Source organism: Galleria mellonella, unplaced genomic scaffold (genome assembly GCF_026898425.1).
Source record: "Galleria mellonella isolate WM207_F2 unplaced genomic scaffold, CSIRO_AGI_GalMel_v1 utg266, whole genome shotgun sequence".
Lineage (NCBI taxonomy): Eukaryota > Metazoa > Arthropoda > Insecta > Lepidoptera > Pyralidae > Galleria > Galleria mellonella.
In genome coordinates, this window is record NW_026442061.1 from 4,782,402 (window position 1) to 4,809,998 (window position 27,597).

At 42.6% G+C, this 27,597-nt stretch overlaps 2 protein-coding genes across 2 annotated transcripts; one reads left to right on the plus strand and one right to left on the minus strand.

Annotated features, from left to right (window-relative positions):
* Positions 1–6,962: 6,962 nt before the first annotated feature.
* Positions 6,963–10,987, minus strand: LOC113513451 (uncharacterized). Its single transcript, XM_052895256.1, has 2 exons — positions 10,579–10,987; positions 6,963–8,297 (listed from the first exon to the last, which is right to left on the minus strand). The coding sequence occupies exons 1-2, from the start codon at positions 10,970–10,972 to the stop codon at positions 7,657–7,659; spliced, it is 1,035 nt and encodes a 344-aa protein (XP_052751216.1). The 5' UTR covers positions 10,973–10,987; the 3' UTR covers positions 6,963–7,656.
* Positions 10,988–17,287: 6,300 nt separating this feature from the next.
* On the plus strand, positions 17,288–26,863 carry LOC113513455 (kelch-like protein 3). Its single transcript, XM_052895163.1, has 12 exons — positions 17,288–17,794; positions 18,385–18,438; positions 19,320–19,494; positions 20,049–20,282; positions 20,830–20,913; positions 21,048–21,227; positions 22,008–22,142; positions 22,221–22,617; positions 22,699–23,014; positions 25,008–25,284; positions 25,434–25,645; positions 26,729–26,863. The coding sequence occupies exons 1-11, from the start codon at positions 17,757–17,759 to the stop codon at positions 25,530–25,532; spliced, it is 1,989 nt and encodes a 662-aa protein (XP_052751123.1). The 5' UTR covers positions 17,288–17,756; the 3' UTR covers positions 25,533–25,645; positions 26,729–26,863.
* Positions 26,864–27,597: the final 734 nt, after the last annotated feature.

Genomic DNA, 27,597 nt, shown 5'->3' on the forward strand with positions numbered 1-27,597 from the left:
GACACTAGACAGACACTCGACACTCGACACTAGACACTCGACACTCGACACTCGACACTTAGACACTAGACACTCAGACACTAGACACTAGACACTCAGACACCCAGACACTAGACACTCTGACACTAGACACTCGACACTCGACACTCGACACTCGACACTCGACACTCGACACTCGACACTCGACACTCGACACTCGACACTCGACACTCGACACTCGACACTCGACACTCGACACTCAGACACTCAGACACTAGACACTCAGACACTCGACACTAGACACTCAGACACTCAGACACTCAGACACTCAGACACTCAGACACTAGACACTCAGACACTAGACACTCAGACACTCGACACTCGACACTCGACACTCAGACACTCAGACACTAGACACTCAGACACTCAGACACTAGACACTCAGACACTAGACACTCAGACACTCAGACACTAGACACTCAGACACTCGACACTAGACACTCAGACACTCAGACACTCGACACTCGACACATGACACTCGACACTTAGACACTTGACACTCAGACACCCAGACGTTAGACACTCAGACACTAGACTCTCGACACTCGACACTTGACACTCGACACTCGACACTCGACACTCGACACTCGACACTTAGACACTAGACACTCAGACACCCAGACACTAGACACTCGGATACAAGACACTCAGACACTAGACTCTCAGACACTTGACACTCAGACACCCAGACACTAGACACTCTGACACTAGACACTCGACACTCGACACTCGACACTAGACTCTCAGACACTTGACACTCAGACACCTAGACGTTAGACACACAGACACTCGACACTAGACACTCAGACACTCAGACACTCAGACACTCAGACACTCAGACACTCAGACACTCAGACACTCAGACACTAGACACTCAGACACTAGACACTCAGACACTAGACACTCGACACTCGACACTCGACACTCAGACACTCAGACACTAGACACTCAGACACTAGACACTCAGACACTAGACACTCAGACACTAGACACTCAGACACTAGACACTCAGACACTAGACACTCAGACACTCAGACACTAGACACTCAGACACTCAGACACTAGACACTCAGACACTAGACACTCAGACACTAGACACTCAGACACTAGACACTCAGACACTAGACAATCAGACCACCCGGAGACTAGACATACAGACACTGGACACTCGGATACAAGACACTCAGACACTAGACTCTCAGACACCCAGACACTACACACTCGGACACTCGACACTCGACACTCGACACTCAGACACTAAACACTAGACACTCAGACACAAGACACTCAGACACTAGACACACATCTCACCAGATGGATGGTGATGATGTGGTCTTAGACGAAGCTTGTGGACCCGAGAATAGCCTATTCACAATTGCTTTAAATTAGTTGTGATTATTTTTATTAAACGGTTTTATTAAACGGTTTTTATTAAACGGTTTTATTTAGCTCGACCTGTACGGTATTTATTTATTTGGGTCAAAATTAGAAATTGGAATTTAAGCACCTTCCCGTTGTCAGATTGATCTGAAATTTGGTACACACATTTAATTTAGATGACAATACAATATAATAAAATCAATAACATTGTAAATCTAAGATGGCCGCCGATACAAAATGGCGGATTACATATTTTTCCTTAACCCCCGCAATATGGGTATCAAATGAAAGGGCTACACTAGTAAAACACGATGATTATGTCAAAATTTAAAATTCAAGATGGACGCCGTTCCCATATGGCGGACTAGGTACATATTTTTCCACAACCACCACAATATGGGTATCAAATAATAGGACTACACTGCAGAATACTGTCATTATGTCAAAATTTCAAATTCAAGATGGACGCTGTTACAAAATGGCGTATTAGGTGGGGGCATGATTAGTCGTATCGAGAACAGTTGCGTCTAAGATTGTGTGACGTTAGAGGGGCAGATAAAAAAAATAGGTAATTAGATACCTCGTTAGTAAGCGGTAGTTATACCACCCAAGTTTTTTTTTTTTTTATATAGAACTTAGAATGGCAAACAAGCTGACGGCCCACCTGATGGAAAGTGGTAACCGTCGCCTATAGACATGAGCAGTACCATGGACATAACAGAGTATACTATTTCGCCCATGATACCCCCCATGCGTTGCCATTCCTGAGGACTCAGGTGTTATTCCTCTGTATCCAGTAAATTCACGCCATTCAAAGCTAAGGTAATAGGTTAAAACGTGCCGAGGACTGTATGGCATTAGGGTGGATAAAAATGTAATGTCGTAAGCGCTTCCCCCTCAAGATTGGGCGCATCTTGTTGTATATTAAGCCTTGCCCCTTTACTGGACTGCGGGGAGGGGGTCGACCGTCAAAATACCCCTTAATTGTGGGAACAACATGGTAACAATAAACAAAAAATACCAACAAATATAAATAAGACTGGAGGCTTACCATCAGTACTTGAAATATTTGTAGGTGCAAAAGTACTGTTGCGGCCCAACATTGACGTTACAAAAGGATTGGTAAATGACGCTATAGGCCACATTACAGAAATTTTTTGGTCTCAGTTCCGTCGAACCCAAATGTACGAAACAGATATATCATCAGTTTTAATTGACTTTGGCACAGACGGCATGCACGTTATTTACCTTAAAGCCATACAGTTTCCAGCAAAATTCAATTATGGTACGGCTGAAAAAAGGATGTTGCCCTTAGTTTTGTCATGAGCATTCACCGTCCATAAAATGCAGGGCAGCACCGTCGACCATGCAGTAGTATATTTGGGCTCAAAATGGTTTGAGGAAGGACAAGCGTACGTGGCTCTAAGTCGAGTCAAGTCTCTGGAAGGGCTATGTATTGAGGAATTAGATTGTACTAAATTATCAGGTAAGAAACCATGTAATAATGATGCACTGAATGAATTAAATAGAATGAGGAATATTCGGTAAACAATTTCACTACTAAAAACTAAAAACAAGAAAATAAAAATCGGTAAAAAAACTTTTAAGTTAAACGGTTTTATTTTATGTGCACTGAAAACTACAAAATAAATAAATAGTTACTTACCTGTCAACCTACGTAGGTGATCTCGGTCATTAATATCTCTGATGGTAGTGGTTGTCATAGCATGAACCATGTCAGCGGCCGAAAGGCAGTTCATGAGAGAACACTGACACCAGGGTTTGCTTGGTAGGTAAACTAAGCAGCCCACACTATAAGAAGTAGGTATTTTGACCTTCTAGTTCAGAAATATTTTAGTACTAGGCAGAATAGCTTTTAGGCATATTAGACTAAAATAAAAACGTGGGGCCCCTCTGAAATCATACCTATAGCAGAGCATATCTTATACTTTGGTAGATCATGAGCTCGGCGTTCGCTGGTGAAGCCGTAACGGCTGGTTATTGGTGGTCAAAACCTCCAGTAACGATTATAGTAAGTCGATTCAGCGGACCCTGGACTCCGGAGCTATGAGGTTTCGGATGCGACCGGGATAAACCGCTAGGATGATGATGATGACGATTATAATAAGTCAATGCAATCCACACTTAGTATAGTAGAAAGTAATACAGAAATAGTTAATGGGCCCCACGTTTTTATTTTAGTCTAATATGCCTAAAAGCTATTCTGCCTAGTACTAAAATATTTCTGAACTAGAAGGTCAAAATACCTACTTCTTATAGTGTGGGCTGCTTAGTTTACCTACCAAGCAAACCCTGGTGTCAGTGTTCTCTCATGAACTGCCTTTCGGCCGTTGACATGGTTCATGCTATGACAACCACTACCATCAGAGATATTAATGACCGAGATCACCTACGTAGGTTGACAGGTAAGTAACTATTTATTTATTTTGTAGTTTTCAGTGCACATAAAATAAAACCGTTTAACTTAAAAGTTTTTTTACCGATTTTTATTTTCTAGATTAACATAGCACGTGAGTGATACAGTAGCGCTAGCAACAGTCTATCATGTGAATTAAAGTCTATTGCCAGCACTATTGTGTCTTTAATTAACCATTCTACATATTTTTTACACGACAAATAATTTGAAATTATATATTCAGTACAACATATTGGATTAATGGATGAATATAATAAATAAATAAACCCGCATACTGAATATGATTTATCTACGTCACATACGAGTACCTACACAGACAACTTTATATATACAAATAGATATTTGTAAAAACCGATGTGCTCGTTGAACTCTTTCATACGATTAAACCTTTATAATATTTAAAAAAAAGCAATTCAATTAATGCAGTTTTTAGCTGCACTCTAAAAAAAAGAATTATAGAGTTAAGTCTCTGTATTCTGAAATTTCATAGCTATCCCCACGCAACCTTGAAAACACAACTGCTCCACAGCAGAAACACAAGTGGGACAGAGTTACCCAAGCAAACGACTTTTGTACAAAGTCTCCCTCTGACAATTTAAATCACTTATATTTTTCGTATGCATATTACAGATAATATCATCTCCAATTCTAAACGGAGTTAGTCGATAAGGTTGTAATCTATTTATTTTTATTTATTTTTAACCGAAGTCGTTACTTTCCTTTGAATTTTATAAATTATACAAACAAAAGCATATAAATACCTGCCCTTTTGTTTTTAAAACCTTTCTTAGCATAATTATGAATGCTTGTTTGCTTTATCTGCTTTTTCCATAACGTTGTGGTAATAATAAAATAAGAACATTAACATTACGGTTTCTGCGAATCCCTTCCGTTGCACTGTTTATGGGGAGGTGGGCTCTCGGCGTCGCCTCACAGAAACATATGTTTCCTTTGACAGAAAACAGCTGTTACAGATTCTGGGAACTATTAACGCATTCCAAACTACATGTAGCACCTAGTTCTTTGTTATAGGGTCGAGATTGGTGCGGCACTGGGGACTAGCCCCCTGAAAAAAGCGACTGCAATCAGCTGATCGTAGTTCACGCTATTTCCAGTAAACAGGATGCGGCATGCTTGAAAGGCGCTCTGTCAGGGCCAGGATTGTTATTTGTAGCGAGGTACCTGAACGTGTTTACCCTAAACAACAGCTGATCCGGGGCCACATGCGGTGCTGTGACGTTTTTGAGAAATACGATTTTTTTGTCTCACAATATACACCTTTTTACAAATACAGGCATTATATGTAAAAATTCTACAAATCCCTAATGTTCTTGATTGATAAAAAGATCTTCTCTTCTATTTACAGGAGTTACTACTTATCTATCAGGCTTTAGAGATGTTTTAAGACTGCTGTCCATCCCTCGCCCTTCCTTAGTCGCCTCTTACGACCACGGGATAGGAAGGGGTGGCGTATTCCGTGCCGGGACCACACAGCCACACGGCCTACTACTACTTAATTACTACTACTACTTAATTACTACTACTACCTGTTAAATTCAAATTAATGCTGAAATGTATTTAATTTTATTTTATTTAATCTGGAAACAAACAAACTTCTTAATTCTTGCCGTCAGTAACATTGGCAATCAAAAGAGGCCAGACCATTCTTCGTCGCGCCAATGTCCTGAATGCCTACCTCCGCAATGAAGCACCAATAGCTGCGTTATTCCTTATTGTTTTTGACCGGAAGGATACGATATCTGGTTAGTCATAGCGTTACCACGTTAGGTATTATTTTTTACAATTTTAGATAAAAATAAATCTGTGCGCAACATTTTGCAAAAATGTAATTCGTGGAGAAAGGTAAAATGGGTTTGAAAAAATTTGAAGATTTTTTTTTAACGGTTTTGGTAATTGTAAACTGTACATACCTCTCGTATATAAATATAGTAAAAAAATAATAAAAATAACACAACAGAGAAATAGGATAAAAGAAAGTGAGGGTAAGTAAGCTAAAAGTAGAAACAAAACTTTGCGATCACGTAAAACTCTTGAAAATCATATCGATTTGGAGAAAACAAATATTTGAGATTTGAGTAAAAATCAAATTGCGCATCTGGGAACCCTGATTAGTCACGAGGTACTTGAGAGGAGAATGGAATTGCTGATAACGAGGACTCGCGACTCCATGTTCAGCAATATACTTGTCAAGTAAACATCTACGCGCTCCTCTAAGAAAACCATCGTGGTAAATTCTTAAATTCATCACTATGGGCCAACGAGCCTAATTTCATCCTCGCCTATCATCAATTACCACTGGTATCCCGCCGATATATTTTATACCACAGCACAACGACGCTCACTTAAGACCTCAAAAGCGATAATGCATGACAACGGGGGAAAGGGATTGTTAGTAATGGGGTTTAATAGCCCCATTACTAACAATATATCCTATCAGGTCGACCTCCACGTGGTTCCCCTTAGAAACCAACGTAGTTAATTTTTGTAGAATTCATCACGATGTGTCAACTGGCCTGCTTACATCCTCACCTATCATGTATCACTGGTACCCTGCCAGTGTATACCGACAGCGCGGGCGAGGTTACCATTCCATTATCATCCATAAAAAAATGCACGATACGAACCTCTTACCTGATGACAAGTATATTCATGGACACACCTTCCATTTACGATTATACGAAATCGGCAAAAGGTTACTGGTCTTCTTACTCCGTTAGCACATGAACACCTATTCTACTTCTTATTCTTTTAAAAATACAAAATAGAATTAGGTGTAATTTTAAATTTTGCTTTGTAAATTAAAAATTATGGTAACTTCAATCGTGACAAAACAAATACGGGTTCGACACAGTAATAGGAAAACTTGAGAGATACAAAAATCTTTATTCAAGTCAAGATACACACTAATGAGATTGCTTACATATTTTCAGAAGGATACAGTTGGAAAAGTTGTATCAATATGTGTCGTCATATAATTATTTATCTTTCATTAAACATAATTATTATTACACAATACATATATATATATATATATATATATATATATATATATATATATATATATATATATATATATATATTCAGTCACAATTTGTTTAATTCGCATCGACATTCCAATGTTTATTTACAGCAAATTGTATACAATATATCTACATCACATACCACTTTTCTTGAGCTCAACATGCACCAGTCAACCTGTCAGAGAGCGATGCATGAACTGCAGTCCATCTACTGTTATGCCTAAATACCATAGATACGTGTAGACGAAAACCGCTCACAGGAATACAACGACGGAACAACATACCAACACTGCAATTAACGGAAACGAGAATAAAAATATTGGAAATTGACACAATATCGTCTAGGAAATTCGTATAAAATTATTCACTATCCAAAATACCTATTACGCGTTAAGTGCATTTGCACAGTTTATCACGCCCCGCACATATAAATACGGCTCACTAAATATTCCAATTAACTGTACACGGTAATAACTACATACAATGCTTGCCAAATGTTTATTTTACAATCTATATTACGCTTAGGACTAGAAAGTGTTTTTGGTGTTCTCACTACTACGTCAAGTAGTCCGGTGGAATTGAACACTTGTCAGTGTTGACCTGACGACGCACTGCACACCGAGAGCCGAGGAGTGATTAGTGCGGCGGCAGCGCGGTGGCGGCTGTGGCGGCGGTAGCGGCGGTGGCGGCGGTGGCGGCGGCGTAGTGCGCGTAGCTGGCGTACAGCTGCCGCAGCCACGGGTACAGGCGGAGGCGGGCTCAGGACGGCTTCTGCTCGTCCTCGTCCGCCGGCTCGCCAGCCTCGCTGCTCGACGAGCTGCCCGCGCCCTGCGCCCACAGGCTCGCGTAGCTCTGCTGCTCCGCCACCAGCGCCTCCTCCGCCTCTATCACGGCGTTGAACAGCGTCTTCTTTATCTTGATCTGCGTCGGGAACGGGAACCGCTTCGTCGACTGGCACATGCTGTTGAAGAAAATGTCGAGCGGGTCGACGGTGAGCATGGGCGCCTCGCGCTTCCGCTCCTGATACTGGGCCTCGGTAAACTGCTTCTTGCTCTGCGCCTTGCACAGGTAGTCGAGTTTCCTGTCGATGACGGTCAGCTGCTCGCAATTCTTCCTTTTGGGCGAGGACTCAGCCTCGGACTCGGAGTCGTCGGTACTGTGCCCGTCGACGCCGTTCTGCGCGTGGCCGTTGTCGGGCGCGGGTGGCGGCTGGAAGCACTCGGCTGGCTTCTTGCGGTTGCTCATGTACGGCTGCAAGAACTGCATCAGCCCCATGTACTTCCACGGGTAATTCTTCTTGGCGGGGTTGCCGGGATCCTTCGCTAGCATCTCGCTCTGTCGCTTGAGCGCGTCGCGGTAACTATCTCGCAATTTCTTCCATTTCAGTTTAACTTCTTTCACTGTAATAAATCAATTCAACAATTATAAACTTGACAAGCAAGTAAAACACATTGCGTCATCTTAGTTACTACATATCTAAGTAAAAGTAAACACTAAGCCCAACCCAAAATTGTCTGGCGCTCGCCCTGGGATGTGAGCGGAGGAGCTGTGCATATGCACAAGTCTAACAGTGCACCTACACTTGCGCCTTTTCTAGAGAACAAGAAACTAAACTCCTCTGAAAAGTAAGCGTTGCTATTCCTGAGGACTCAGGTGTTATTCCTCTGTATCCTGTAAATTCACGCCATATCCCACCCTTCAAACCGAAATCACGCCTTGACCGTATCATCACGGTCAAGGCGACATAGAAATATCTATATCGCCCATAACGGTCGGATAATTATTTTCGAATATATTAAAAGTATATTATTTTTTGGATACTAAAAATGATATATTGGTATAGACTTTTAACATATTCTTTACTGGATCAGTATAATAGATATTATAACTAAAATATATAGATATTACAATATATTACCAATATTTACACCTAATACCGTGACAAATAACTTAATAAGTGACAATAAAAATCGAGACAGCAGACACTTTTGCGCAGGTCAGGAGATATTTAAATCGTGTTCATTTGCTAGTACAAAGACTTCCAAAGTTAAATAAATCAGGGCCTCTTTTATAAAAATATGAGTACTTAAATACCTAGTGGAGTATAGGTACCTATATGGATTCGTGCATATAATATTCACAAAACAGTTATTACAATGTAGGAGCAATGCAAAGTTCAAGGACGCAAATATCGAGATCCCTTATATGCTCTATATTGCACGTACATAGCTATAGGTATGTAGCTAATGTAGCCATGGTCGGATTTGAAGATCGATTATGAATATACCACGTATTTATTCAGTACATATACAGAGCTGTGATTTGTCGTTAGCGAGCATTGTAATTCAATCTTTGTCACGGTCGACAACGCGCGAATAATGTCTCCCGTGCTGTTGGCGTCATTACGTTGCAGTTACCGCGTACTTTCAGACGAGCTGTTTTCTTTTTCAATCGACTTCAAAAAGAGTGTTCTCAATTTGGTTGCATTTTTTTTTTATGTTTGCTACCTCGTAACTCCGTCAGTTCGAACCCGCTTTTTTATTTTTTAATCTGAAAGGATACCTATACTTACAGATTGATCCCATAGATTTTTTTCAAAATTAGTTCAGTAATTTATTTTTTAAATAAAAATAACTGATTTAGTCATAATTCATGTCTCTTTTTCATTTGTTTGTACAATCTTTAATTATTGACACGTGCCGTATACATTAAAAAAATAAATATCTTTTTATTTTATATACCTGCTTACTCGAAAATTATCAACAAACGGACATTGTTTTCTTTACTATCTTATGCTTTATTTTGAAAGTACTTAACTTAAGACTTAAGATTTCTGATTATTGCTCTTTTAAGACAAAATAAAAATTTACAATAGATAATTATAATTTTATAGGTATAAAGAACTGCATAAACCCTTAAACCCAGTTAAGTCGTATACATAATGATACCTATTTGAAGTTAACAAAAGACCTCTAACTGGTTTTTTTTTAATGGTAAAGATTGGAGACTTGGCTTTTTGATACTATGACGGATTTACCTAAAACTCAAAGGCTATAATTTAACTGTGTTGTTAAACTCTGGCACAGGAAACACGCCTTTAGAGCAAATAATTTCAAAGTACTCATAATAATATCCACCGGATACGAGCAATTAGTAGAAATCAACACATACAAGTGCATTTTCAATTACAGATACCTAATATCTAGTTAAGTACGTATATATAACAATATATCGGTTCGGGGATCGGCTACCATAGCACAGCTGAGCGTCCAGTCTGTCGCAATTTTGTAACGTCAACAGAATGCACAAATGCATTCGATGTTAAATGGTAAGTGGAGAATCACAGTATAGCATTCGCAGAACGCTAATCATCGACATCCGTGTATTATTAATTGAAATAGATAGCCCTCGTAGGTATACGGATACGAAGGAGCACGGTGCTCGTGAACCAGTATGCATCTGTCAGTCGTTACAATAAAGGAGTGCGTGCGGTAGACTGCTGTGCGTGCAAGACGCGGCCCGCTGCCGCCGACACGGCGCGAGGGGCCGACGGAGCGGGGGGAGCGGGGGGAGGGGCGACCGACGCGAGACTAGCGGGCCGAGCGACGCGCAATGGCGGCGCACGCAGCCCGCGGCCGCGGCCTCGTGCACTGGCGACTCCCGACCCGACGCAACACTCACCGGATGACAAGTCCGTCTCCTTCATCACCTCGGCCCACGCGGCGTCCTTCAGCTCCTGGTCGCGGTACTCGATGGCGGTCGTGTTCCACAGGCAGGGGTATTTGCGAACGGTCTCGATAAAGTGCTCCATGGCGGCGTGCGGGCTCGATGCGGGCGGTGCGGCGGCGGCGGCGGGCTCGCGCGGCGTACTGAGCGCGGCCGGCCCCGGGCCCCGCGCCGCCGCCGCCCGCAGCCCGCGGCCCTGTGCCGCCGCCGCACCGTCGCACCGCCGCGCCACCGCACGCCGCGGCGCCGTCCGTACACCGTACGCCGCTCGCCGCACACCGCACACCGCACACCGCACACCGCAACGACCGCGTACCCACCCGCTCGCTCCTTCCGTCGCTTCTTGCATCGCGCCCTTGCTGCCGCCGCTATACACTCAATGCGCTCTGTCTTATTCCTAGCGGAAATCGTAGTGGAACTGCACATTTATGCTATTTTTATTTCTGATATAAATTACGTTGATATATTGTATTCTAGTATGACACTGAAACATGTCCTAAAAAGTACGTAATTATATATTGGCACATAGTGCTTAAAATTTTCTACGTAAAGGACGGTATGAAACATAACAATGACTATAGTCTGACAGCTGAGTAGGTATTCTGATTAAACATAACCATAAGCAGATTCATTCATAAATAAGATTCTTAGTGGATGAAAACGGAATGGTAGCTCCACCTGCACTATCGGTATACGCTGGCGGGGCACCAGTCAGCGATGATAGGTGAAGATGAAATCAGGTCAATTAGCTCATCGTGACGGATTCGACATAATTTAATCACAATGGTTTCCAGGTGGGACCGCGTGGAAGTCGACCTGACTATATACCCTATATTCCTAACAATGGGGGTTAATATGCCCATTACTAACGACCCCTCTCCCCGTCCATAAATTAGGTAGCACAGCGCAAGTTTAGTGATGCCTTATCGTCAAGCCAAAACGGTAATTAGATACGTACTTTTGTTTTTACATGAGCAAGAAAAGAGGAAAACAGTGGATTGTTTGTTCGGCGAGGGTGGTGCTCGGATGGTGCCCCGGGCGACTTACGAGTGGAGCGCTACTCAATGTCTTATAACGATTTAGTTGTCCAAATTTTATAATTATTTAACAACGTAACTATTAGCTTACACCTACATAAGTCTTTTTTTACGCATTTATTTATGTCAATACATTCAGAGAGCCCCAATAATAACTACCACAAATATATGGTATAGAATCAATTCGTGAATGAACGTATTGTCAAAAAAATTCCATTATATCGGACATTGCGAAATACAATGTTGGAAGACAAAACATTAATTCGTTGAATCGAAATGGGAGTTCACAAAAAACCAGCCGAGTCCCTACTGCAGAGATTCACAGCTCTTCCTGCGGGAGGAAGTTTCATTTCCGACGCGGACGGAGGTCGCTTTTATGTTATTTTTGTAAACATACAATATTTTTGTTCACCGATACCCTATCGTACATACAAGTCACAGATTGAAGGCTAAACCACAAGGTCACTTATGCAATGATTAGATACCTACTTAAAAGGAAACTAATGAGAGACAGCATAATATTTATTATAAAAATTCATAATTTTATGTCGTTTACGTTACTCTTTTAACTATTATATATATATATATATATATATATATATATGCCCGCATGGTTGGCATATATATATATATATATATATATATATATATATTATATTGCTTGTACTATATATACTTCCACTTACCAAAGTATGGACTCCTATAGTCCATTTGACGAATTTTCGAAACTAAGAGTTTGATCATCTGTGTTCATATTATTGTATTACTTTTCTATTGTATTGCTTCATCCTCGCCTCTCATCCCTCACCAGTGCCCTGCCAGGGTATACCAATAATGCAGGCGGGGTTTTTTTTTTCGATAAGTGAATATGGAATGATAACCCCGCCCGCGCTAACGGTATACGCTGGCGGAGCACCAGTGAAGGGTGATAGATGAGAATGAAAACAGACCAGTTAGTCCATCATGATGAATTCATCAGGAATTGACCATGATAGTTTCCAGGGGGAACCGCGAGGAGGTCGACCTGGTTGGGTATATTGCTAGCAATGGGATTCTCAGTCTCCATCACTAACAATCCCTTTCCCCCCGGTATATCTTGAGTTAGATAATATACAGCCTATATTACTCGCTGTATTTTTTATGCAACTTAAAATGACAAAGAAACTAACAACCTCCCTGATGGGAAATGGCAATCGTCGCTTATAGACATGAACAGTGCCTTGGGCATAACAGAGTAAACTGTTTCGCCCATGATACCCCCCATAGATCGCCATTCCTGAGGACTAATGTGTTATGCCTCTGTACCCTGTAATTTCATTACCATATCCCACTCTTCAAGCCGAAACACAACCATGCAAACAACTGCTTCACGGCAGTAATACAAATGGGACAGAGGTACCCAAACTGACGACTTTAGTGCAATGTTTCTCTCTGTTGATAATATAACTATCTATAGTATTTGAGTTTATCCATTATAAACAAATAAACATACATACTATTTAAGTATTTTCTCTTTATATCTTTACTACTTTAGGTAATACATATAATAAAGTAAAAAAATAGGTAAAAAAATAAAAAAACTGGACATAAATAGTTCCTATAGGAGACGTAGAATTTTAATCTAATGTAATCGTCTGACGCATACTATAATTTTATCTGTCATTTAATTAAACATTTAAGTTTGAAAAATACGTCGCCACAGACTGCAAATAGGTTGTCTTTTATAAAAAAAATCTTTATTTTTTCCTAGTGATCTGTCCCGGCTTCGCACGGGTAAATAGAAGCTTGAAAATAATATATAATCTCTTTACAATATTAGTATAGATATAGAATTATTTAATTGTTTTTTAATGTATCACGAGGTTATAAAGATGTTGCTACGTTAATTAATTGGCCGCCAGCAGATACTAAGTAAATTCAACCTAATCAGAGAAGTCAGGTGTCTTACTTTCAACTTCTTCAATTGGATATACGTGTACATAGACGAAGGTATTGTAATTATTTGTCCTTTCGTTGATTCTCTCAGCTAAACCAGAGAAAGGACCGGCTCCCTAAATCGAGTCCAATAATAGGAATGTTATCAGCCCCGCTCGCTTCGCCCCGTTGCCACGTTATATGCGGCCCCACCGGCGCCGCGCCCCTACTGCAATTCACTGTCATCGCCAAACACGGCTTGACAACAGTCAAAATCAGCTGGAGCCATGACCACGGCTGTTGCGTAAACCGTAGCGCGCTCAGCAGCGGCATCAGGCATACCGGTATTGACGTCCTGTTCCCTCCGCGCTATTTTATCATCTATTCCTTTCTAACGCATCTTACAATGTGTCTCTTTGTGAGTTTGACAATTAGGAATTGTTTATTCGTAGATGGTATATATCTTAATGTATATACATATGTCGTGATAATTTATAGCTAAATTCGTATCCGCCAAATTAGACACTCCAGCAGGAGAAATAAACACCGGCCGGCGTCGCTGCGCACAGCTGTTGCGGATCGATGCGTCCCATCCCGCACCCCGTGCCCTGCGCCCAGCGCCCAGCGCCCTTGATCCACTGCCGAGCTCCCGCCCCACGCCGCTAACCGCCACGCTCCCCGCCAATCTTCCCCATGCATTTTAGAATAAATAAAAAAAATACGATCATAAAATAAATTCGTAATTACAATAGAGATATATTGAGTACTGGGGAGGTTAGTCCCCATTGCTACCAATATACCTTAGCAGGTCGACCTCTACGCGGTTCCCCCTGGAAACTACTGTGACTAATTTATCGTTGAATTCGTCACGATAGGCTAACTGACCTGCTTTTTCATCTTCACCTGTCACCTCTCACTGGTACCCCGCCAGTGTATACCGATAGCGCAGGAGGGGTTACCATGCCATTTTCACCCAACAAAAAAATCGCCTTCTGTTTAAGTCGGTTGAAAAGTCATTATTACCATCACGGGAACTTACTCGTGTTTCTATCGCCAAGCAGCCTGCACTAATAGCAACGTATAAGCGTACCATGGGCGTCACAGTGTAATTTATGTTTACAGGCGATGATTGGGTGTTTTTTATCTGATAGATTGTCATATTGACTATAATCACATAAAAAAATGCTGCTTTGCATAAATATAGTCCAAACAGTGGATTTCCGTTATATCGCCATCGACAGGGAGTTCACCCTCATACCCTACAGCCTAAATGGTCGCGTACAACGCGGTTTCAGAGATGTTTTTTCCATAAACTCTCAGGTTATGGAATAAGCTCCCTGCCGAGGTTTTCCCAAGTGACTACAGCATGGGGTTCTTCAAAAGGTAAAGAGGTTTCTTCAGGGTCGGCAACGCGCGCGTAATACCTCTGGTATTGCAAGCGTTCAATGGCTACGGTAACCGCATACCATCAGGAGGGCCGTATGCTTGTTTGCCACCTCAGTGGTATAAAAAAAATATTAAAAATTTGTTAGAATTTTATGTGTTGATGATCAAATTTCTACTGTTTATTATATCATCATTTTAACTGTCCACTGCTGGACATAAGCCCTCCTTGGAGAGTTTTACCAGCGGTTGTCACGTTTGGCAGGCGGATTGGCAACCGCAGTTAGGCTTTAGAGATGTTTTAAGAGAGACGCTGCTGCCCATCCCTCGCTCTCCCCTAATCGCCTCTTACGACACCCATGGGATAAGAGGGGGTGGCCTATTCTACGCCGGGACCACACGGCGAATTATTTTATCATAGTATAAAGAAATCTTCCCTAACATTACTATGTGGGAGGAAAGGGATTGTTAGCAATGGAGTTTGACAGCTCCATTGCTAGCAATATGCCCTATTAGGTAGACCTACACGTGGTTCCCCCTGGAAACCATCATGAACAATTTTTGTTGAATTCGTCACAATAGGCTAACTGACCTACTTCATCCTCACCTATCACCCATTACTGGTGCCCCGCCGGTGTAAACCGATAGCGCGGGTGGGGTTACAACTCCATTATCACCCATTAAAAAAACATTATTATGTAGCTATTATAGTATTTAGTATATTTTTTGTCTTCTTCATATGGAGGAAGGTTTACTCACCCACACGGGCTTTAACCAAGTGTGGGAGAGGTTTCAGAGACGGAAGATGTGATAGTAGACGAGGTGAGGCATTTTCAGCTAATTTGGCAATTATTGTTATAACCTAAGTTTATTTTATAGATAATCTCAAGAATTTGAATACCAAATTGCACGAGATTGGCTCTTCCAACTGGCTCCCGTAGCGGATACGGACCCTTTTGCTGTGTGGTCCCGACATAGAATGGGCCACCCCTTTCTTTCCCGTGAGTATCGAAAGAGATGACTAAGGAAACTTAATGGTTAAGGGAGGGGGGAAAGGGATTGTTAGTAATGGAGACTGAAAATCCCATTGCTAGCAATATACCCAACCAGGTCGACCTCCTCACGGTTCTCCCTGGAAACTATCATGGTTAATTCCTAATGAATTCATCATGATGGGCTAACTGGCCTGTTTTCATTCTCATCTATCACCCTTCACTGGTGCTCCGCCAGCGTATCCCGTTAGCGCAGGCGGGGTTACCATACCATTTTCACCCAACAAAATGGTTAAGGGATGGACAGCAGCGTCACTTTTAAAACATCACCAAAGCCTAACCGCGGTTGTCAAAACTGCTATAAAGCTTGGCAAAACCTCTCTTATTTATGAAGTTTATTTTAAGTTAATGCCCAGTTATCTAGTTAAGTACTAAGTTATTGATGAATAAAATTATGAGAGATCTTACCTTGTACTTATTTTACTCTAACAATTGTTATACTCATTTTATTTAGATAAATGTTAGTATTTACATAAAAATTGTTATAGAATGTGAATAAAATTGTGTTAGCACAATTTTATATTTATAACGCCATCTGTACTGAAATTTCTAAACTACCTATTTATATTTCCTAAGAACTGCAAGAGCAAAAATATGTTATATATAGCAAAAATAAAGAGCCAAATTAAATTAAAGCAAAAAAGAAAACTAACGTAGAAGGCGGTAAAAATATAATAATGTATTATCCCAGCATTAGGAGTGAAGGAATTGTTAGTAATACGGCCTTTTTTTTTTAATGGATAATAATGGAATGGTAACCCCGCCCGCGGGCGGAACACCAGTGAGAGATGATAGGTGAGAATCAAAAAGCAGATCAGTTAACCCATCGTGATGAATTCACCTGGAATTCAGCACAATGGTTTCCAGGGGGGCCATGTGGAGGTCGACCTTTTTGGGCATATTGCTAACAATGAGACTGGTAGTTTGATTTACTATCAACCTCCCCCCCCCCCCCCTTCACAGTAATAGGGCCTCGCAGCCCTATTGGCGACTAGCACTTTACCCTTACATTACTAGTCGCCATCTTAGGGAGGGAAGGGGTCCCATTGTTAGCAATATAACTTGTCAGGTCGATTTCCACGTAGTCTCCCCTGGAAACCATCGTGCTAAATTTCAGATGTGTTCATCACGAAGGGCTAACTGATCTGCCTTTCATTCCTATCTATCATCCCTCACTGGTGCCCCACCAGTGTATACCAATAGCGCTGACGGGGTTACCATTCCATTATCATCTATTAAAAAAAAGGTGGCCGTCGTATATTATGATCCATGATGATTTCTTTTTGGAGATTTAGAGGGATTTCAATATAGATTTAGGAATAATAATTTATAAGAGTAGGTAAGCTCGGTAAGAATTCTTTTTTTTGTTCTGTTTTTATTTTTTAGTTTTGATTAGTTAGTTGTCACTGTCACCGTCATACGTCATGTGTCATGTCATGTTTACTTCCATTTTGTGTTTGTGAACCCACCGTATGTTTTATATTGCGAAATTGCAAAATTGTAATAAAAAGTACATTAATATTAAATATTTTAATAATATTTAACTTATTGATCTCGAAGAAAGGTAATATTACATAGGGAGTAAACTCAATAAGTGATAACGTGCATCTCATTACGAACTGATAGTAAACAAGCCTGTGAAATGATCTATCGTTGTTCACGGAAGACTGTGTGGCAAGCAGAGATTGGATGCTGGTGAGAAACGTTGGAGCATTGAGCCCTTAAGCTGGAGAGACTAAACCTCGATATGGACGGCAACGGGGAGCCGGAGCAGGAGCGTTCACCGTTAGTATAATAACAATGGATTTATTCCCTTGAGTCTCGACTTGACCTGACCCTACTTATCATTATTGCAAGTTCTGTTACAAAAAACGGACTATTTCCTATTAAATGACATTCAATATCTCAGTAGTATAGAGAAAATGAGCTATGGATTGATGACAACAGTTTATAATTCTCATATGGGACACTGTTCTATAACAATATAATATTAATAGAATAGATGTAAATAATTTAATGTTAATGTAATCATGACATATGTGATTAATGATAGATCGTTTAGATGATAAGCCTATGATGGTAGGAGGTGTAATACCACAGGCACCTAGGAATATGTGACCTATAGTCAACCCTAAGGATATCTTCTAATCCAAGGGCCTCCCAACTAGTGCCTGCTAGTATGCAATTTTGCACAAAGCCAAATGTTGAATTAACTGTGAATTCAATCTAGACTTTAAACATACCACATTGTAAATTTAAAGTGCTATTTATTTTTAGCTAATTTATAATAAAATGAGATCAAATGTATAAAACTGCTAGTAATGAAAATAGTGTGAAATGTAACTTTAATTGAATGTTATATTGAATATTAACAGATTAGGTGTGGACAACAGTGCTGCAGAAGGAGATGGGGACAGGGGCAGGTACAGGTATGTATTCAGTCATTATTTCTCTATACTGTAAATGAGCAATCCGCCCCTGCTTCACACATGTAGATAGAAAGATAAATTAGTATTTTATATTAGTAATAAATAAATGTTTTTGCTTTTGCTTATATGATTATAATTGTCCTCGGGAACTCTATTTTTTATGAAAGTAATATATAGCCTATGTTACTTACTGATAATGCAGCTTGCTACAGGTGAAATAATTTTTCGAATTGTTTAAGTAATTTTGAGTCTATCTATTATTATAAACAAACATATATGAAATCAAATCTTTCCTCTTTATAATATAGTATAGATATAGATGGCAGTAGATGTTGAGGCTGGGCACGTGTGTTGTTTTGATGTCAACTTGCTAAACTCTATTTTGGCATAAATTTCTGTGGTAGTAGTGTTTTTTTATCAATCTATCTTTAATAATAAATTTAAGTGACTTCTATAAATAAACATATTGCTAGATATGAATAGAGGAGAAAAGGAGGATCCTTTTTGCTTTGTCATAGTCAGGAAAATAGGAAAATAGCTTAAAATATAAATAAAATATATAAATAGCTAAAATCTATAAGTTCAGTAGGTATTTTCAATAGAATAGTAATTGTTTGCATGCCCAATCAAAATGAGCCAGAGTACTCAAAGAGAGAGGACAATATTCTATTTTTGTGGCATGAATTGTTGCAGATTGTTGGAGCACTAGCTGCTTTAATAATGTTATTTGTCATTTTTGAACAAGAAGAGCTGGTTCCTTTTTTAGATTTTTCCCTAGCTAGTTATAAACTTTTGCCCCCTTGCTGGTTTATCATTGAATTTTGAGACACATATATTTTGCTAGAAGTGGATCCTTATATTGTATGTATGTGTGTGGGCAGCACCCTGATGCGGTGCGCGTCGCAGTCGTCGCTGGACGAGTCGTCGCAGCGCGCGGCGGCGGCGGCGGCGGTGGCGGCCGGCGGCGGCGTCCACAGCACCGCGCACGCCGCCGCGCTGCTCTCCACGCTGGCCGGCCTGCGCCGCGACGGCACGCTCGCCGACGTGCGCCTGCAGGTCTCCCTTCTCATTATGTATTTCTCTAATGTCAACAATTTGTTTCTTATATACCAGACCAGTGTCACATACCAGAGTGGGAAAACTAAGTAAAAGCTCATGTTCTATTAGGTTAATATCAAGGAGAGTATCCTTGTCTAATGAGGATAGACAGCTGTTCAATGATTAGTAGTTAGTAACATGTTATGATTGCTCCCCGGAGGAGCTCCAGTCTGTCATGTACATATGGTTGCAAGGTACTTAATTATTTTCTTTTTAAAAAAGAAATAAAATAAGTAATATTTAGTGCTTGATTTTAAATTTAATGACAAAAAATATTTAACAGTAAACAAAAAGGAGAAAAGAACACTAAATTGGTGTCCCGCAGCTGTATGTCCTGTCTATCTCAACATGACGCTGATTTGCATTGGCAACAATTTTATGCAACTTTATGTAAATTTATGTAACTTGGAATTACAAACAAGTCACCTAACGGAAAGTGTTAACCATCGCACGTAGACAATGAGATGTTATTTACAAAAACAATAAATTCAAGGATACAAGTGAATGCGTAGGCGCAGGCGGAGAGCGTGCCGGCGGAGGGGGCGGCGGCGGCGGGGACGGCGGGGACGGCGGGGACGACGGGGACGACGGGGACGACGGGGACGACGGGGACGACGGCGGCGGCGGAGGCGAAGGCGGCGGGCGGCGTGTGGGCGCACCGCGCCGTGCTGGCGGCCGCGTCGCCGTACTTCCTCGCCATGTTCACGCAGTTCGACGAGCGCACGCGGCCCGTCGTCACTATACAGGTGCTGTATGGTCACGTCATGGTGTGAGCAAACAGTTCCATGGATGTTACTCAATTGAATATTAGATTTGCCTTCACAGTATGAGTACCAAAGGGTACATAACAGCTGTATAAAGTAAATGCAGTGAAGTGCATTGTCAAATAATTTAGTAATTTCAATATATATTGAAATTAGCATTTATTAAATTCACTACTGGTAGTCCTGCACTTTTATGCAATATCACTTTTTGCGCATTTGCTTTAATAATTTCAAAATAATTAGGGTTGAGCAGTTTGGTACCTCTCTATTTTCTATATGTATACCCTTCCTTTTCCTACGCACAGTATGCTTATGTAAAAGAAGAGGAAGACAATACAATCTCATACTCCGTCATTGAGAGAATTGCCGAGGTCACCCCAGTCAGATCATATTATAAAATTTACTGCGAACCAGCCCATTGCTCCATAATCAGTCAATCACAGAACATGTTTAACATCATTTGTTGCATAAATATATTTAATTCAAGGCTTTTGTACTTTTTTTGCACAATTTTTTGTAATGTATCCAGAATGTGGAGCCTGAAGCCCTGGAAGCTATCATCGAGTACATTTACATGCCGGAATCGCTCGTTATTACGGAGGATAACGTGCAGGTAATCTCCATGATTACTATTCTAAGGTACCAGCAATGAGTACATTCAGATCTTTACAAATGAGATGAAAACATTACTTGCGAATGATTTATCGTGTACATGAGTGTAGAACACAGTTGGTTGTGCGGCGGCAGGCGCTGCTGTCGGCGGCGTCGCTGCTGCAGGTGGCGGGCGTGCGCGCGGCGGCGTGCGGCTTCCTGGCGGCGGCGCTGGCGCCCGACAACGCGCTCGGCATCCGCGCCTTCGCCGACCTGCACGCCTGCCGCCAGCTGGCGCTCGCCGCCGCACGCTACGTGCACGACCACTTCGTCGAGGTACGCGCGCCTCACCTCGCCTCGCCTCCTCTACCACGCAGCACACCTGGCGACCACCACCGCGTCTAACGCTACACGCAACATTTGGAGCGGCTAATATATTGACACTTGCGAGATATACATGTGCTCCTAATTTCATAAACATCTCCAACGGTTATTTAAATATTAACGTCCAAAAATCGTCATTTTTATCACTCACTGATTTATAGATCAAAACTCTAACTCAGTTCCAGATAGAACCTAGAAAGTTCAAATTTGGCATGCACATAAGTAATTAGGTGAATACAAAGGAATAAATCAGAAACTGGTAATTTTTTATCATTTTATTATAATTTTTCACTTAATTGATTCTATGGTCTGCCTTGACTAGTTCTCATATATGAATTGTTATATTCGATAGCTAGTTTCTACCAGCAAGCCAAATTTTCGGAATAGTAAAGAAAGAACTAACAAGTAACAAGTTTAGAGCTTGCAAAGGCTATAATATAATTTGTATATGGAAACTAGCCAAGTCAGACTTTATTACTACAATGCATTATAATTATCCTAAGTTATAAGAAGTAATGATATTTTATGTTGTTATAAATAAATTTCAGGACTGACCATTGAACTTGGCACCCATTTAGATCTCACTTCTTTTGTCGTCGAAGTCATATATAATAACCAAGGCATATATCATAATATTGAACTTGGCACTCATTTTACATTATGTTTTTGATGGGATACATATTTAATGCATTATTGTTTAGATGTAATTTTTTGTCATGTGACTGTATCCAGGTGCTCGAGACGGAGGAGTTCCTAGCGCTGTCGGCAGACGTGCTGGCGCAGCTGCTGGACAGTGACCGCATCACTGTCCCCAACGAGGAGGTCGTCCTCGATGCCGTCGTGCGCTGGATGCAGCACGACCCAGAGGTACATGGCATACTTTTACCTAAAATGATGAAGGAAGCTCAGGGAGTACACGTGAGTGACGGTCCCGCGGCGGTGCAGGCGCGCGCGGCGTCGCTGGGCATGCTGCTGGAGCACGTGCGGCTGCCGCTGCTGCCGCAGGAGCGGCTGGTGGCCCGCGCCGCCGCCGAGCCGCTGGCCGGCGCCGGGCTGCGCGTCAAGGACCTGGTCATCGAGGCGCTGTCCTACCACCTGCTGCGGCCCGAGCGGCGCGCCGCCGCCGCCGCCGCCAGCCGGCGCGCGCGGCCGCGCCGCCCGCCGCGGCCGCCGCGCGCGCTGCTCGTGGTGGGCGGCCAGGCGCCCAAGGCCATCCGCGACGTGGAGCTGTGCCGCCTCGACGCCGCCGCCTGGCGCGCCGCCGCGCCGCTGCCCGCGCGCCGCTGCCGCGCCGGCCTGGCCGTGCTCGGCGGCAAGGTGTACGCCGTCGGCGGCTTCAACGGTACGACCCCCGGTCCCCTCCTCGTGCCCCTCGCGCCCCTCGCGCGTAGCGTCGCCGCGTACTGACCGTGCCGCTGTGCAGGCACGCTGCGCGTGCGCAGCGTGGACGTGTACGACGTGGCGAGCGACTCGTGGTCGGCCGGGCCGCCGCTGGGCGCGCGCCGCTCGACGCTGGGCGTGGCCGTGCTGGGCGGCGTGCTGTACGCCGTGGGCGGCTTCGACGGCGCCGCCGGCCTCAGCTCGGCCGAGGCGCTGGACCCGCGCCACGGCGCCTGGCGGCCCGTCGCCTCCATGGCCACGCGCCGCTCGTCGGTCGGCGTGGCCGTGCTCGACGGCCGCATCTACGCCGTCGGCGGCTACGACGGCGCCTCGCGCCAGTGCCTGCAGACCGTCGAGAGGTGCGCCCGCCCTCCGCCTGTTATACTTTTCGTATCTATTGCCCGATTAGTATTTATGAAAAAAATATTTAATTTTGTGAAAAAACATTTAGGACCGTATCTTCCCTAAGCGACATGTGATGCCCTTAATCTGATCTTCGACGCCTCGATACTGATTCTATACCTAATAATAATGATAATGATAATCGAGACCTTAACCCCACTAAATGCTTTATAGTCACATTTACACGTAAATCCAAATTAATTGCTACTAAATACAATATTAATGAATTCCAGAAAAAAAAACAACAGCTAATAAAGATTTATATGTTACCTATGATACGAAATAAATTTTTGACGTTCATATCGACGATTTTGTAACCGAAGCTTCACAGGCACTCGGATTCTTAATGCGCAGCTCAACTTATTTTCAGCAAGCCAAAACCTTAAAAATTCTATACTGTTCATTAGTTAGGAGTAAAATACGCCTTACAAATCTAAAATCCGACATACGTGAAGTGGAAGGACGTCCTGAACGTGGGTCATCTTGAACGCTTTCTCGGCCCTCTCTGAATCTTTTTAGCCACTTGTGGACGGTTGGTTCCTTCACAGCATCATCCCCATAAACTGAGATCGGCAAAAATTTCACGGCCATTCTTGCCGAGTTTCGAGAGAAACTTGATTACGACGCGCTGCTCTTCAACGGAAGCGGGCTCCATGCCGACGGGGTTTCGTTAAGAGGTAACTTCACAGATGGCGTGACAAGCCAGTTCGCACCGCACGGCGGTCAGACCAGAACTGAAGCATTGTTAGGGACATAAGGAAGGGGTCCTGCGCTTACCTGGCCTCCCCACTCCTCTTTCTCGCATTCCAGAACACTTTTATACGAACTTTCCGGACAGACCTCGTATAAAACTTATATATCTCGCCTTGAAAACATCCAGAAATAATTTATTAGTTTTTTGGCTTATAGATTATATGATTTATTTTTATTTTATTTTTATTTTTGTAATACAACAACAGATTACAAACAAAACTTTTAACAATAGAATACAACAATATGTTAGCATTATAAGTCTGCAGTCCAATTATAGTTGTGCTCAACATTCACAGAGGTGAAACAGAATACGTTGATTTTTACTACAAAAAGAATCAATGATAAAAACTAGATACAAAACAATCAAATCAAAAACAAAACTACCAAACTATGCTTATAAACTATTAGGTTATCAATGTATGTAAAGTGCTTCGATACAATGAAAATTGCTGATAGAATATGTCAATATCCGATTTACAATCAATGTCGTTGTACAATTTGCACATTCTGTATATTGGATTATTATATGACACATTATTGTTTGCGAATGATATGATAGATATATGATACTAAAAATTATCTTGAATTCTGTAAAAAATACCACTTTCTCCCACTCGGAAAGCGCAGAAATATCGCTGACATTGCATATCTGATGAGGATAGCTTCCACCGAGGTCGATTGCCTTGAACACAATAGTTTTAATTTATGTAGTAACATAAAACTATTCCACTCTATTTGTCCCACTAGTGTCATGGAATTATAAACAAAATTCGTTCCTTTGGCGAGCTAGCAACAACTTTAATACTCTTTATAGAATTTTTAATATCGATTTATTTTCGAAAAATATAATATCAGCGAGTGACCAACTGAGTAAGCAATTTTTGATTCATAGTCTGGTTAAATACCTATCGTATAGATAAGAAGGTCGTATTTTAATTAAATATTTACATTTGATTTTTACTTTATATTTCAATCTTCGTTTTTTTTTTCATTCCTTTTATTTATTTATACTTTTTTTTGTTAATTTCTATCGCTACTTGTGAAAACTTACTAGTGGCTCGGTTTGTGATCCTAAACCGTATCTACTTGCTCTGGTATAGCCCTGGTTTTCCTGTGAATAAATAAATAATAGACTGGTAGGGCTCAGTTGAAAGCTTGTACTCGTATGTATGTGATGCGAGTGGGTACGACGCGCAGGTACGACCCCGCGGCGGACGCGTGGGAGGCGGCCGAGCAGATGGCGGCGCGGCGGTCGGGCGCGGGCGTGGGCGTGCTGGGCGACACGCTGTACGCGGTGGGCGGCCACGACGGGCCGGCCGTGCGCCGCTCGGTCGAGCGCTACCGCGCCGGCCGCGGCTGGCAGCCCGCGCCGCACATGCACTCGGCGCGCCGCAACGCCGCCGTCGCCGCGCACCAGGGCCGCCTCTACGTCGTCGGCGGCGACGACGGCGCCGCCAACCTCGACACCGTCGAGGTACGCCGCGAGCGCCGTGCTCTCTAACCTTTACGTAGCATTAACTCGCTTAAAAAAAAGAAGCTTCTGTGTTCCATCGTAATCTGTCCTGTACCGTCAGCCGAGTTTGGAAGGTCGGCAAGTACAGGCGAGTGCGCGGTTGTGCGCAGGTGTTCGACCCGGCGACGGACACGTGGACGATGCTGAGCGGCAGCATGTCGGTGGGCCGGTCGTACGCGGGCGTGGCGGTGGTGGACCTGCCCGCCTGATGCCCGCCCGCGCCGCCGCGGCCGCCGCCCGACGACCCGCGCCACCCGCGCCACCCGCCCTACGACGACCCCGCGCCGCCGTACGCCCACATGCACGCACACGCCGAGCCCGGGTTTGTACTTCTAATGTTTATTTCACTCGTAAGATCGTTGGTAAACCTCATATTTAAACTTCCGTTGATCTTAAGCTTCGAATAAAATCCACACTAGTTCAGAAATTGGTAGTAACCGATGATCAGTTTTATATAATGTAAGATGTAAACAAATTATCTACATTTCTTTTAAAGGGATATAGTATTACGCGTATACGTTACGATAATGATAGAATTTAATGTTTCAAATATCATAAAATTTTTCATATAAAACAAAAATTCGTAATAAATGTAAATTTTTCACTCTGTATAAAAAAGCGACGTTGCCGCTTTAGTCACAACTGCAATAGTATTGGAGTAACTCTAAAAGTCAGTGAACAGCCTTAAAAACGCCACTATTGACGAGAAAATAAAAAAAGTGCATTTAATCCAATAAGCCAAGGTCGCGGCGTTATTTATTGGCGCACCAAGGATCACAGTTCGCATGGACCTCAGAATTTTATACCTACACAATAGTTACGTATCTGACGTCTGCGCGTTGTGCGTTTGTTTTCGTAATTACACATGAACGTAGCCATCTTTCGTGTACAACAGTGTACTATCTTAGACTACCTAGAAATTGTATTTTGGTTTCGGCAATGTGCTAGTATGACTGTGCATGCAATGATATTATTTCAAGAAAGGTTTGGTGTTCTCGTAAGTTGGACTCCATGCCTACCATTATAAATGATTATGCGTCACGTGTCGAGTTAGATAAAGGTACCCAATGACATTCAACTGTGCTAGACTTCTTACGTGGTCATGGGAAAGACTTCGCTTATGTTAAAATATGATATTTCAAATGTGGACCAATAAAAGAGTTTTTTACACAGGGTGAAAAAATTACATTTATTAAGAATGTTTGTTTTCTATGAAAAATACTATAATATTTGAGATACCAAATTCTATCATTATCGTAACGTATATGTGTAATACTATATCCCCTTAAAGGGAATGCAGATAACTTGGTAACACCTTATATATCGATCGATAACAATATTTGAAAATGAACTGTAGATTCAGTGATGATTAAATCGATTCGATGTGTGTGTGTCTATATTGCAGATACGCAAACGTGGGTCTGTACGCGGGCGCGGCGGCGGCGGGCGAGGCGGCGGGCGGCGGCGTAGTCGGCGGCGGCGGCGGCGGCGGCGGCGGCGGCGCGCCGCGCTGGCGGGCACTGTACGCGCGGCGCGCGCTGCATCCGATAGCTGACCAGGTACTGCCGCTCACCGGCTAGCTACCCAGCGAGCGTCACTCTATATGACTATATCGTCACCGTTTCAACTTAGCTTTTTCCATTTGGAGCAAGTAATACATAAAACAGCCGGGTCGCTTTTTTCCAAAAATGAGTTTTGAACATATATGTACAAATTGTAACATTGCAGCTTTTTTACAAACACATCCATGTCGATATCTGTAATAATCACGGCCATCTACATCCCTTTACGGGGACACGGGTCCGGGCCTCGGGTTTAAACTCCTTGCCACAGCTTACCCTGCGCGGGCTGCCGCCTGCGCGTCGTTAATTTTGGGCCCGGGGGGCCGAACCGGTGCTATTGCAAATAGTCCAGGCTAGGAGAAAAAGGTGTGGGAAAAAATAAAAACAATAACATCGTGAGTCGTGAGTAGAGCATTTTGAATACGCTCTTTGAAAGCGACAGGGGCGGCCTCTATTCCCTCAGACGTTATAAAGTCACCGTCGAGGGGAATGTGCTGGAGGTCTGTGCGATAAACCGTACAGTTAGTACTCCGCCGCTCCGACCTCGGAGGTACTGTTGTAGTGGCGAGGTCAACCGTGACTAGAACCGGGAGGTGCTGTGTGTTTAAATCATACAATGTTTTTATAATGACCGGGCAGGCCATTTGATGGATAAGTACGATGTTCAGAACGTCCGAGTATAGATGAAGATTAGTCAGTATGTGTGTTGGAT